Source organism: Oncorhynchus kisutch, linkage group LG1 (assembly GCF_002021735.2).
Source record: "Oncorhynchus kisutch isolate 150728-3 linkage group LG1, Okis_V2, whole genome shotgun sequence".
NCBI classification, from domain to species: Eukaryota; Metazoa; Chordata; class Actinopteri; order Salmoniformes; family Salmonidae; genus Oncorhynchus; species Oncorhynchus kisutch.
This window is the reverse complement of record NC_034174.2, coordinates 76,053,853-76,067,309: the sequence shown is the minus strand read 5'-3', so window position 1 is coordinate 76,067,309 and position 13,457 is coordinate 76,053,853. Positions and strand designations below refer to the sequence as shown.

The window sequence follows — 13,457 nt, the reverse complement described above, 5'->3', positions numbered from 1 at the left end:
CTGGGGAATAGTTACAGGGGATAGGAGAGGGGAGAAATGAGCCAATTGGAAGCTGGGGATGATTAGGTGACCATGACGGTACGAGGGCCAGATTGGAACAGAGCCTGCAGTAAAATGGCCATTCTCATTCTACTTCCCCTTGATGACCTAAGAGAATTTGGGAGATATGGAAAACCGACAGGATCCAGATTCAGGGTTAAAATCAATGTTGTTCTATTCCCTGTACAGTAGATATTGTATTATCTTTGTTCATTTATTTGTTTGAATCTGAGGTTGTAACCAAACTCACAGTTTATTTCACGGAATGTATGTCTGCGTTCCAAATGGGGGGGTGGGGTCTCGAGTGGCACAGCAGTCTAAGGCACTGCATCTCAGTGCTAGAGGCATCACTGCAGACCCTGGTTTGATCCCGGGCTGTATCACACCCGGATGTGATCGGGAGTCCCATAGGGTGGTGCAGCGTCGTCCTGGTTTTGGGAGGCCGGGGTAGGCCGGGGGAGGCCAGGGGAGGCCGTCATTGTACATAAGAATTAGTTCTTAACTGACTTTCCTAGTTAAATTAAGGTACAAAATAATAATAATCCTATACAGTTGAAGTCTGAAGTTTACACCTTTGCCAAATACATTTCAACTCTGTTTTTCACAATTCCTGACATTTAAATCCTAGTTAAAATTCCCTGCCTTAGGTCAGTTAGGATCACTACTTTTTAAAAATGTTATGTGAAATGTCAGAATAATAGTAGAGAGAATTATTTATTTCAGCTTTTATTTCTTTCATCATATTCCCAGTGGGTCAGAAGTTTACATACACTCAATTAGTATTTGGTAGCATTGCCTTTAAATTGTTTAACTTGGGTCAAACGTTTCGGGTAGCCTTCCACAAGCTTCCCACAATAAGTTGGGCGAATTTTTTTTCCAGCAACAACCTGGGGAATAGTTACAGGGAAGGGAAGGGGGATGAATGAGCCAATTGTAAACTGGGGATAATTAGGTGACCGTGATGGTTTGAGGGCCAGATTGGGAATTTAGCCAGGACACCGGGGTTAACACCCCTACTCTTACGATAAATGCCATGGGATCTTTAATGATCTGAGAGTCAGGACACCCATTTAACGTCCCATCTGAAAGACGACACCCTACACAGGGCAGTGTCCCCAATCACTGCCCTGGGGCATTGGGATATTTTTTTAGACTAGAGGAAAGAGTGCCTCCTACTGGCCCAACACCACTTCCAGCAGCATCTGGTCTCCCATCCAGGAACTGACCAGGACCAACTCTGCTTAGCTTCAGAAACAAGCCAGCAGTGGTATGCAGGGTGGTATGCTGCTGGCCCATTTGGAAGACCCATTTGTGTCCAAACTTTAACTTCCTGACTGATGTTTTGAGATGTTGCTTCAATATATCCACATAATTTTCTTTCCTCATGATGCCATCTGCCACCCCCGTGCTTCACGGTTGGGACGGTGTTCTCCAAACATGACGATGGTCATTATGGCCAAACAGTTCTATTTTTGTTTCATCAGACCAGAGGACATTTCTCCAAAAAGTACAATCTTTGTCCCCATGTGCAGTTGCAAACCGTGGTCTGTCTTTTTTATGGCGGTTTTGGAGCAGTGGCTTCTTCCTTGCTAAGCGGCCTTTCGGGTTATGTCGATATAGGCCTCGTTTTACTGTGGATATAGATACCTGTACCTGTTTCCTCCAGCATCTACACAAGGTCCTTTTGCTGTTGTTCTGGGATTGGTTTGTACTTTTCGCACCAAAGTATGTTCATCTCTAGGAGACAGAACGCGTCTCCTTCCTGAGCGGTATGACGGATGCGTGGTCCCATGGTATTTATACTTGAATACTATTGTTTGTACAGATGAACGTGGTACCTTCAGGTATTTGGAAATGGCTCCCAAGGATGAACCAGACTTGTGAAGGTCTACAATTATTTTTTCTGAGGTCTTGGCTGATTTCTTTAGATTTTCCCATGATGTCAAGCAAAGAGGCACTGAGTTTGAAGGTAGGCCTTGAAATACATCCACAGGTACACCTCCAATTGACTCAAATGATGTCAAATTGCTTCTAAAGCTATGACCTTATTTTCTGGAATTTTCCATGCTGTTTAAAGGCACAGTCAACTTAGTGTATGTAAACTTCTGACCCACTGGAATTGTGATGCAGGGAATTATAAGTGAAATAATCTGTCTGTAAACAGTCGTTGGAAAAATGACTTGTGTCATGTCCTAGCTGACTTGCCTTAACTATAGTTTGTTAACAAGAAATTTGTGGAGTGGTTGAAAAACAAGTTTTAATGACTCCAACCTAAGTGTATGTCAACTTTTGACTTCAACTGTATATATATGTGTATATAGTGCACTACCTTTGACCAGGTCCCATAGTGCACTATGTAGGGAATAGGATGCTATTTGAGACACATCCTATTTCACTAAAATCAATCATTCTTTATCTCTGTCTCGGACTAGGATATGACATCGTCAAAATGCCTCAGTGTTTTGTTTACCACCACAAGGGTTCCGTCTATTGCAGAGGCAGGGCATCACCACGGTAACATCACAGAGAGCTAGGGCTGGGCTCTAGTCAGCCTAGTCAAGAGTCTGCATGATCAAGCACTATGATCTGTCTATGCAATCGGGACTGTAGGGAGAGATGGAGAGATAGGAGGATGCAGGGGAAAGAGAGAGAGAGAGAAGGAAGCGGGAGAGGGAGTAAGAGAGAGGATGAATGAGATACAGAGAGACACACAGAAAGAGGAAGAAGAGAGAGAGAGGGAGAGAGAAGGAAGAGGGGAGGGAGAGTGAAAGAGAGGAGGGAGAGTGAAAGAGAGGGAGAAGGAAAGGAAATGGAGAGAGAAGGAAGAGGGGAGGGAGAGTGAGAGGAGGGAGAGTGAAAGAGAGGGAGAAGGAAAGGAGATGGAGAGAGAAGGAAGAGGGGAGGGAGAGTGAGAGGAGGGAGAGTGAAAGAGAGGGAGAAGGAAAGGAGATGGAGAGAGAAGGAAGAGGGGAGGGAGAGTGAAAGAGAGAGAGAAGGACAGGAGATGGAGAGAGAAGGAAGAGGGGAGGGAGAGTGAAAGAGAGAGAGAAGGACAGGAGATGGAGAGAGAGAGCCAGAGAGAGAAAGAAGGGAGATAAATGAGCCAGGGGAGTAAAGTACATTTAGTTAAGTTACATTCTCCTGAGGTTAGAAAAGGGAACATACACACACAGTGTTGCTGTAGATTCCCTTCTCTTTATCTCTAAAGACTCAGTGACCTAACTTGAATGCAGCTCCCCCTCCTCCCTCATCGCCCCCTTTCTCTCTTCCCTCTCCTCCCTTTCCTCCACCACTTCCTCCCCCCTCTCTCGTTACCATGGCAACGTGGGCGGCACATTTCTGCTCGAGCAATCAAGTGACCTTTTTTTACCAGACCTTAGCAAGAGAGAGAAAGAGAGAGGGACAGAGGGGAGGGTGATGGAGAGAGAAGGATGCAGTAGAGAAGGCAAGGAGAAGGTAAGGGAGAGAAACCGAAAGAGAGAGGGGACAGAGGGGAGGGAGACGGAGAGAGAAGGATGCAGTAGAGAAGGCAAGGAGAAGGTAAGGGAGAGAAACCGAAAGAGAGAGGGACAGAGGGGAGGGAGACGGAGAGAGAAGGATGCAGTAGAGAAAGCAAGGAGAAGGTAAGGGAGAGAAACCGAAAGAGAGGAAGAGAGAGAGAGGGACAGATGGGACGGAGAGAGAAGGATGCAGTAGAGAAGGCAAGGAGAAGGCAAGGGAGAGAAACCGAAAGAGAGGAAGAGAGAGAGAGAGAGAGGGACAGATGGGACGGAGAGAGAAGGATGCAGTAGAGAAGGCAAGGAGAAGGCAAGGGAGAGAAACTGAAAGAGAGGAAGAGAGAGAGAGAGGGACAGATGGGACGGAGAGAGAAGGATGCAGTAGAGAAGGCAAGGAGAAGGTAAGGGAGAGAAACTGAAAGAGAGGAAGAGAGAGAGAGAGGGACAGATGGGACGGAGAGAGAAGGATGCAGTAGAGAAGGCAAGGAGAAGGCAAGGGAGAGAAACTGAAAGAGAGAGGGACAGATGGGACGGAGAGAGAAGGATGCAGTAGAGAAGGCAAGGAGAAGGTAAGGGAGAGAAACTGAAAGAGAGGAAGAGAGAGAGAGAGGGACAGATGGGACGGAGAGAGAAGGATGCAGTAGAGAAGGCAAGGAGAAGGCAAGGGAGAGAAACTGAAAGAGAGAGGGACAGATGGGACGGAGAGAGAAGGATGCAGTAGAGAAGGCAAGGAGAAGGTAAGGGAGAGAAACTGAAAGAGAGGAAGAGAGAGAGAGAGGGACAGATGGGACGGAGAGAGAAGGATGCAGTAGAGAAGGCAAGGAGAAGGCAAGGGAGAGAAACTGAAAGAGAGAGGGACAGATGGGACGGAGAGAGAAGGATGCAGTAGAGAAGGCAAGGAGAAGGCAAGGGAGAGAAACTGAAAGAGAGGAAGAGAGAGAGAGAGGGACAGATGGGACGGAGAGAGAAGGATGCAGTAGAGAAGGCAAGGAGAAGGTAAGGGAGAGAAACTGAAAGAGAGGAAGAGAGAGAGTCAACCAGTATTTTGTGTTTAAATCTTTGTCTTTATAGGCCACATAGAACAACAATACACCCTCTGCTGTGCTGTACAAAAGGCTATGAAGACGACATCACTTCATCATTCATTCAGAGCTGTCTGTCTGTCTGTCACCCAGTTATACACACACACATATTGTGTTCTGACCTTTCAGGATAGCACACCCCAGTGCACATGTGCGCGCATGCACACAGATTAACACCTAAACACACACACACACACACACACACACACACACACACACACACACACACACACACACACACACACACACACACACACACACACACACACACACACACACACACACACACACACACACACACACACACACACACACACACACACACAGAGTGTTAGTGGTTTGCAGCAACAGATGCAGAAGTCCCATTCCATGTGTGTAAAGTTAACTGAGAGTTTCTACAACGATTCAGCCTTTTTTTCTTGTCAGTTCATTTGCAAGCAAGAATATTAACCATAGGAAAGCAATACACTGTAGACTGCACTATATCTAACTCACATATGATGAGAGGAGAACGTGTGTGTGTGTGTGTGTGTTAGCAGGGGGTCACTAAAAACACAACAGGAAGGTATCCAACAGTGAGTGAGAATTCCGCGACGGGATGAGGGAGTGTCTGTGTCGCTATGACGATATGATGAAGTAAACATCAACAGAAACAAAAATGTCATCTTTTGCTTCCTTTTTCCACAGGTTTGCGATTCGCCTGTTTTGTCCCTCTGCCCCCACCGTACCAACCCAGCATAAAGGCCTGTCTGTCAGTCAGAACTAGGAAAGTAGTAGGTGAGGCTCAGAGGTTGATATAGAGAGTGTTTCTAGGGAGGACTATTTTGTCAGTAGTCAGTGGTCATTTCCCCCCAAAGCTGTTCCAATGTTCCCTTTTACCCAAAAATAAGGACTTTTTGGAGCTTGTGTTAGGTATCCTTCCAACGTCAGTGTTTTCCTTCCGTCTGTATCCTTCCCCATCAGTGCTAAGGCTTTTTTTCCTTCTGTATCCTTCACCCATGAAGAGTGCTAATTTTGTTTCCATGTCCCCCCCTTGTGAGTCCCAGGGGCCCTCCTTCCTTACCCATTCACTTCCTTCAATTCTCCACCCCTCCCGAATTCGTTACCCCTCAATCATTTTATCATGTTTGACATACGGGTTCTCCAGAAGGTACAGGTACTTCTCATAATTCTCCAACATATACTTTGGGGCGTACATGTGCTCTTTGGGGTCCGAGGGGGGGTACTCCTGCACCGATCCATCGAACCAACCCCCCGTCCGGATCAGGTCCCGGATATAATTCAGATCCCGTTTGTCCTCGTAGTCGCCCCAACGCGGGAAGTCCCCGTTCTGGGCCGAGATCAGCTTAAAATAGATGCCCTCAGGGCTAAAGCACCAAGAACAGTGCCACCCAGCAAAGTGGAAGGGGCTTCCAACAGCCCACTGGACCAGGATGTGACCCGTGTCGTTCTCGTACTTCCTGAAACCGGGCATGGTGTAGTATTCCCGGCGCCGGAGACGTATCCCATCGGCATCATAGACGTCTCGGAGCATTCCGACCGTGCACCCCGACACGACCTCCAACGACCCCAGCTAGAACAAGAAGGTGACACTTTATTGAGATGGAATCTATCAAATCAAATCACATTTTATTGGTCACATTCACGTGGTTATCAGATGTTAATGCGAGTGTAGTGAAATGCTTGTGCGTCTAGTTCCGACCATGCAGTAATATCTAACAAGTAATCTAACAATTTCACAACAACAAACCTTATACACACAAGTGTAAAGGAATGAATAAGAATATGTACATATAAATATATGGATGTGTGCACCCAACCCCTCACATTAACACAAACCCAACCCCTCACATTAACACAAACCCAACCCCTCACATTAACACAAACCCAACCCCTCACATTAACACAAACCCAACCCCTCACATTAACACAAACCCAACCCCTCACATGAACACAAACCCAACCCCTCACATGAACACAAACCCAACCCCTCACATGAACACAAACCCAACCCCTCACATTAACACAAACCCAACCCCTCACATGAACACAAACCCAACCCCTCACATGAACACAAACCCAACCCCTCACATGAACACAAACCCAACCCCTCACATGAACACAAACCCAACCCCTCACATTAACACAAACCCAACCCCTCACATTAACACACACACATTCACACAAATACACCCAACCCCTCACATTAACACACACCCAACACCACACATTAAAGAGCGGCAGGTAGCCTAGTGGTTAGAGCATTGGAATAGTAACCGAAAGGTTGCAAGTTTGAATCCCCAAGCTGACAAGGTACAAATCTGTCGTTCTGCCCCTGAACAAGGCAGTTAACCCACTGTTCCTAGGCCGTCATTGAAAATAAGAATTTATTATTAACTGACTTGCCTAGTTAAATAAAGGTAAAATTAAATTAAGACACATCTCCTCCAATACATGCACACACATACATTTGGAAAGTATTCAGACCCCTTCACTTTTTCCACATTTTGTTACATTACAGCCTTATTCTAAAATGGATTCAATAAAAAATGTTCCTCATCAATCTACACACAAAACCCCATAATGACAAAGCGAAAACAAGTTAATAGAAGTACCTTATTTACCTTAGTATTCCGACCCTTTGCTATGAGACTCTACATTGAGCTCATGTGCATCCTGTTTCCATTGATCATCCTTGAGATGTTTCTACAACTCCATTGTTTTAAATGTATAGATGTTTTATTCCACCTTTATTTAACTTGGCAAGTCAGTTAAGAACAAACTCTTATTTCCACTGACAGCCTAGGAACAGTGTGTTAACTGCCTTGTTCAGGGGCATAACGACAGATTTGTACCTTGTCAGCTCAGGGGTTTTGAACTTGCAACCTTCCGGTTACTAACACTCTAACACTCTAACCACTAGGCTACCCTGCCACCCCACTGGAGTTCACCTGGGGTAAATTCGATTGATTGGACATGATTTAGAAAGGCACACACCTGTCTATTTAAGGTCCCACAGTCGACAGTGCATGTCAGAGCATAAACCAAGCCATGAGGTCGAAGGAATTGTCTGTAGAGCTCCGAGACAGGATTCTGTTGTTACACAGATCTGGGGAAGTGTACCAAAATTCTGCAGTATTGAAGATCCCCAAGAATATAGTGGCCTCCATCATTCTTAAATTGAAGAAGTTTGGAACCACAAGACTCTTACTAGATCTGGCCGCCCAGCCAAACTGTTCAATCGGGGGAGAAGATCCTTGGTCTGAGAGGTGACCAAGAACCCGATGGTCACTCAGATAGAGCTGCAGAGTTCCTGGAGCTCCTTCCTTAAGGACAACCATTTCTGCAGCACTCCACCAATCAGGCCTTTATAGTAGATTGGCCAGACAGAAGCCACTTCTCAGTAAAAGGCACATGACAGCCTGCTTGGAGTTTGCCAAAAGGCACCTAAAGGACTCTCAGACCATGCGAAACAAGATTCTCTGGTCTGATGAGACCAAGATTGAACTTTCTGGCCTGAATGCCAAGCATCACATCTGGAGGAAACCTGGCACCATCCCTACGGTGAAGCATAGTGGTGGCAGCATCATGCTGTGGGGATGTTTTTCAGAGGCAGGGACTGGGATACTAGTCAGGATAGAGAGAAAGATGAACAGAGAAAAGTACAGAGAGACCCTTGATGAAACCTTGGTTCAGAGTGCTCATGACCTCAGACTGGGACGAAGGTTCACCTTCCAACATGGCAACGACCCTAAGCACAGAGCCAAGACAACGCAGGAGTCTCTGAATGTCCATGAGTGGCTCAGCCAGAGTCCAGACTTGAACCCGATGGAACATCTCTGGAGAGACCTGAAAATAGCTGTGCAGTGACGCTCCCCATCCATCCTGACAGAGCTTGAGAGGATCTGCAGAGAAAAATGGGAGAAACACCCCAAATACAGGTGTGCCAAGCTTGTAGCATCATACCCAAGAAGACTCAAGGCTGTAATCGCTGCCAAAGGTGCTTTAGCAAAGTACTGATTAAAGGGTATGAATACTTGTGTTAGCTAAAATAAAAAATAAAATCAGTTTTTGCTTGGTCATTATGTGGTATTGTGTGTAGATTGACAAGGAACATTATAGAATAAGGCTGTAGCGTGGAAAAGGTTAAGGAGTCAATATACTTTCTGAATGCACGGTACACACAACCCCTCCGATACATACACACATACACACAACCCCTCCGATACATACACACATACACACAACCCCTCCGATACATACACACAACCCCTCCGATACATACACACATACACACAACCCCTCCGGTACATACACACATACACACAACCCCTCCGATACATACACACATACACACAACCCCTCCGATACATACACACAACCCCTCCGATACATACACACATACACACAACCCCTCCGATACATACACACATACACACAACCCCTCCGATACATACACACATACACACAACCCCTCCGATACATACACACATACACACAACCCCTCCGATACATACACACATACACACAACCCCTCCGATACCTACACACATACACACAACCCCTCCGATACATACACACATACACACAACCCCTCCGATACATACACACATACACACAACCCCTCCGATACATACACACATACACACACCAGTAAGCAGTTTTAGTGGGTTAAGTGATCCTAATAGCCAACTATAGCACTTAACAGGCACTGTATATCGTTTGAGTGGAATCCAATAGAGATCTTATCTTTCTAGAATCTGTCACTAATAATCCTCTAATCGTCGGCTCAAATCCTGTTCGAAGAGATAAGATAAAAAAACTTGATTGCCCATCAAGTTTACACAGGATAGATTTTTTTCACGTCTGATTTGGGATTAGAACCAGCAACCTTCTGTTAACAAGCCCGTCCCTGTAATCTCTAACCCCCTAGGCTACCTGCTTCCAGAAGAACCCGTAGAGCGACTTCCTCATGTGGATGGCGAATGGTTCCGTCCACCCGTCGAACAGCTTGAGGAAAAGAAGTCCCTCGCGGGCCGGGATCTCGTCGGCATCGTTGATGACGAAGACGTCGTCGGGGCGTGATCCGGTCACCCTGGCCATGCCGTCGCGGGTCAGGTAGGTACGGAGGTAGTCATCTGCGATCCAGCCGTCCTGGCGCCCGCCGTCGGGAAAGTGGTCTAGGAAAACGTAGAGGATTTTGTGGCGCACGTAGTCGTAGGTTCCGTTCAGGAGGAGACGCAGGAACCTGGAGGGAGGGACAGATACAGACAGTGTGTCAACAGATACGCTTAAACGAGTCTTTCAGGAGAGAGAGACGAAGAGAAGACAGACACACAGACACCCAGAAGGCAAGCCAGCCAGATGGACAGCTAGCCAGCCAGCCAGATGGAAAGCCAGCCAGATGGACAGCCAGCAAGATGGACAGCCAGCCATCACATCATCCAGTCCACTCGTCAAAGTTGTCGTCTCTCTCTGTTGGAGGTGAAGTTGGAGGCAAACAGACACAAAGTCAGCAAGACAGACAGACGCATATACATCTATGTCCACTCACCGTAGTGGTCGTCTCTCTCCGTAGGCGGTGAAGTTAGACTCACACACCAGGAACAGATCCACAGCCTGGGCCAACTCGTGGAACCTCACGTGGAGAAGATCAAACTCATGGTTCACGTTGATGGCATTGATCACCCTCCTGGGTGTCTCTCTGGGCGTCAGTCTCTCCTTAGTGGGCAGGTTAGAGTGGTAGACCATGGTAGGTACCCCACAGTAGGGCCCGTGCCACCCCGGCCGACACACACATTTTACCAGTCGTTTGCCTCCTCGTCCTCTTGATTTGGCCTTGGGAGGCATGGAGGTGCCGGAGGACGACGGATGGAGTGGTTGTTGGTGGGATTGGTTCAGGACCACCAGGGGCTTACGTTGCCCAGGGGAGCCTGCTCGAGATCCTACCCCAGTACCAGTCACAGTAGGCCCCCCGGGTCGTGCCGCGTCATCCCTGGGGGTGGTGACCTCCGTCCCCTGGCGGAAGCAGAGGGCTCCGGCTTTAGTGCGGACGAAGTAGGAGGTGGGGTCGTCCTGGAGCTGGTGGGTGCGGGTGTGGATGTCGCCCAGGGTTTCTAAGGGGTCCGGGGATGGAGCCTTGGAGGGCACCACCTGGTCATCGATCCCAGCCGAGGCCCTTTCCTCTGGGGCGTAAGGTCTGACAGGGTGGGCTGGGTGGCTGGGGTACCAGGGCTTGAAGTGGAGGTCCTCACCTTCACGCTCCTGAGGAAGACAAGACAAAGAGGAGACTGTTTAGCACTTTACTCGTCCTCACAGATCAATCTAGAGAAACTGTTTTAGGGCTCTTTACATTCTACATCGCTGAAAGGTTACAGATAGAAATGTAATTTCCGATTGGGCCGGCATATGCAGCATTTACCATGAATACAGTCTGCTCTATTGCGGGAACATTGCCTTTAATTCTTAGGGATAGGCGTCCCGTCAACAGGGAAATCATGCTAGGACTTAATCAAATCAAATGTAATTTGTCACAAGCACCGAATATGACAGGTGTAGACCTTACTGTGAAATACTTACTTACAAGCCCTTAACCAACAATACAGTTTTAAGAAAATGATTTGCTAAATAAACTAAAAAGTTACACAATAAATTAACAATAACGAGGCTATATACAGGGGATACCGGTACTGAGTCAATGTGCGTGGGTACAGGTTAGTTGAGGTAATTTGTAGGTAGGGGTAAATTGAATATGTATAGATAATAAACACTGAGTACCAGCAGTGTAAAAACAAAGGGGTGGGGGGTTCAATGTAAATTGTCCGGGTGGCCATTTGATGAATTGTTCAGCAGTCTTATGGTTGGGGGTAGATGCTGTTAAAAAGCCCTTTGGACCTAGACTTGACGCTCCGGTACCGCTTGCCGTATGGTAGCAGAGAGAACAGTCTATGACAGGGGTGGCTGCAGTCTGACAATTTTTGGGGCCTTCCTCTGACACTGCCTAGTATATAGGTCCTGGATGGCAGGAAGTTTGGCCCCAGTGATGTACTGAGCCATATGCACTACCCTCTGTAGCGCCTTATGGTCAGATGCCGAGCAGTTGTCAAACCAGGTGGTGATGCAACCTGTCTGGATGCTCTCGGTGGTGCAACTGTAGACTTTCTTGGTGTGTTTGGCCCTGTCGATGTGAATGGGGGCGTGTTCAGCCCTCTTATTCCTGTAGTCCACGATCATCTCCTTTGTCTTGGTCACGTTGAGGGAGAGGTTGTTGTCCTGGCACCACACTGTCAGGTCTCTGACCTCCTCCCTATAGGCTGTCTCATCGTCGTCAGTGATCAGGCCACCGTTGTGTCGTCAGCAAACTTAATGATGGTGTTGGAGTCGTGCTCGGCCACGCAGTCGTGGGTGAACAAGGAGTACAGGAGGGGACTAAGCACCCACCCCTGGGAGCGGCCCGTCAGGAAGTCTAGGATCCAGTTGCAGAGGGAGGTGTTTAGTCCCAGAGTCCTTAGCTTGGTGATGAGCTTTGTGAACACTCTAGTGTTAAACGCTGAGCTGTACTTACGCAATACGGATTGAATAGAGCTTAGTGTTAACTGCTACTTTGTTGACATGCAATGACTGGAGGTACACTACTGATGATAATGGTGTGTTGACTGGAGGGAGACTACTGATGATAATGGTGTGTGGACTGGAGGTACACTACTGATGATAATGGTGTGTTGACTGGAGGTAGACTACTGATGATAATGGTGTGTTGACTGGAGGTAGACTACTGATGATAATGGTGTGTTGACTGGAGGTACACTACTGATGATAATGGTGTGTTGACTGGAGGGAGACTACTGATGATAATGGTGCGTTGACTGGAGGTAGACTACTGATGATAATGGTGTGTTGACTGGAGGTAGACTACTGATGATAATGGTGTGTTGACTGGAGGTAGACTACTGATGATAATGGTGTGTTGACTCGAGGTAGACTTCTGATGATAATGGTGTGTTGACTGGATGTAGACTTCTGATGATAATGGTGTGTTGACTGGAGGTAGACTACTGATGATAATGGTGTGTTGACTGGGGGTAGACTACTGATGATAATGGTGTGTTGACTGGAGGTAGACTACTGATGATAATGGTGTGTTGACTGGAGGTAGACTACTGATGATAATGGTGTGTTGACTGGAGGTAGACTACTGATGATAATGGTGTGTTGACTAGAGGTAGACTACTGATGATAATGGTGTGTTGACTGGAGGTAGACTACTGATGATAATGGTGTGTTGACTGGAGGTAGACTACTGATGATAATGGTGTATTGACTGAAGGTAGACTACCGATGATAATGGCCTTGAGAACCGTTTCCAAAGATACTCTTTCTTATCACAGTTTCCGAAGCACTTTTATGCCCAGGGCCTGTATTCAGAAAGCGTCTCTTTCTGTGCTGATCTAGGATCAGTGTAGCCTTTAATATCATAATGAATATGATTATATGGACAGGTGGGGACCTGATCCAATATCATCACTACTACTCTGAGACGCTTTGTAGATACAGGCCCAGGCCTGATCATTGCCTTGAGGAGGGTTTCTAATACACAGCTAACATTTAGCCAACACCCTCGTTTAAGAACCTCAAACACATCCCAGCAGGGAGTAGTCAACACATCTGGCAGGAGATATCCCAGGCTCCCTAGCACTTCCATGACCAGGCATGATCACTGACTCGAGAACAGTTTCTAAGATCAACAGTTTGTAGCTCATACGCATGGCAGTATAGTCAACACAGTGTAGAGATTAGCCAAACTGTCAATCCTCCTAAGTCACAGTGAAGACATGTAAAA

The 13,457-nt window shown here is 47.0% G+C and overlaps 1 protein-coding gene across 1 annotated transcript in view; it reads right to left on the bottom strand.

Annotated features, from left to right (window-relative positions):
- Positions 1–4,579: 4,579 nt before the first annotated feature.
- Positions 4,580–13,457, bottom strand: part of LOC109879001 (beta-1,4-mannosyl-glycoprotein 4-beta-N-acetylglucosaminyltransferase-like) — a 78,360-nt gene continuing 69,482 nt past the window's right edge. Inside the window, exons 5-7 of the mRNA XM_031833429.1 lie at positions 10,173–10,882; positions 9,557–9,866; positions 4,580–6,191 (exon numbers count right to left, since the gene is read on the bottom strand). Coding sequence (XP_031689289.1) covers positions 5,721–6,191; positions 9,557–9,866; positions 10,173–10,882 — 1,491 coding nt within the window. The 3' untranslated portion in view covers positions 4,580–5,720. The remainder of the gene's footprint in view (positions 6,192–9,556; positions 9,867–10,172; positions 10,883–13,457) is intronic.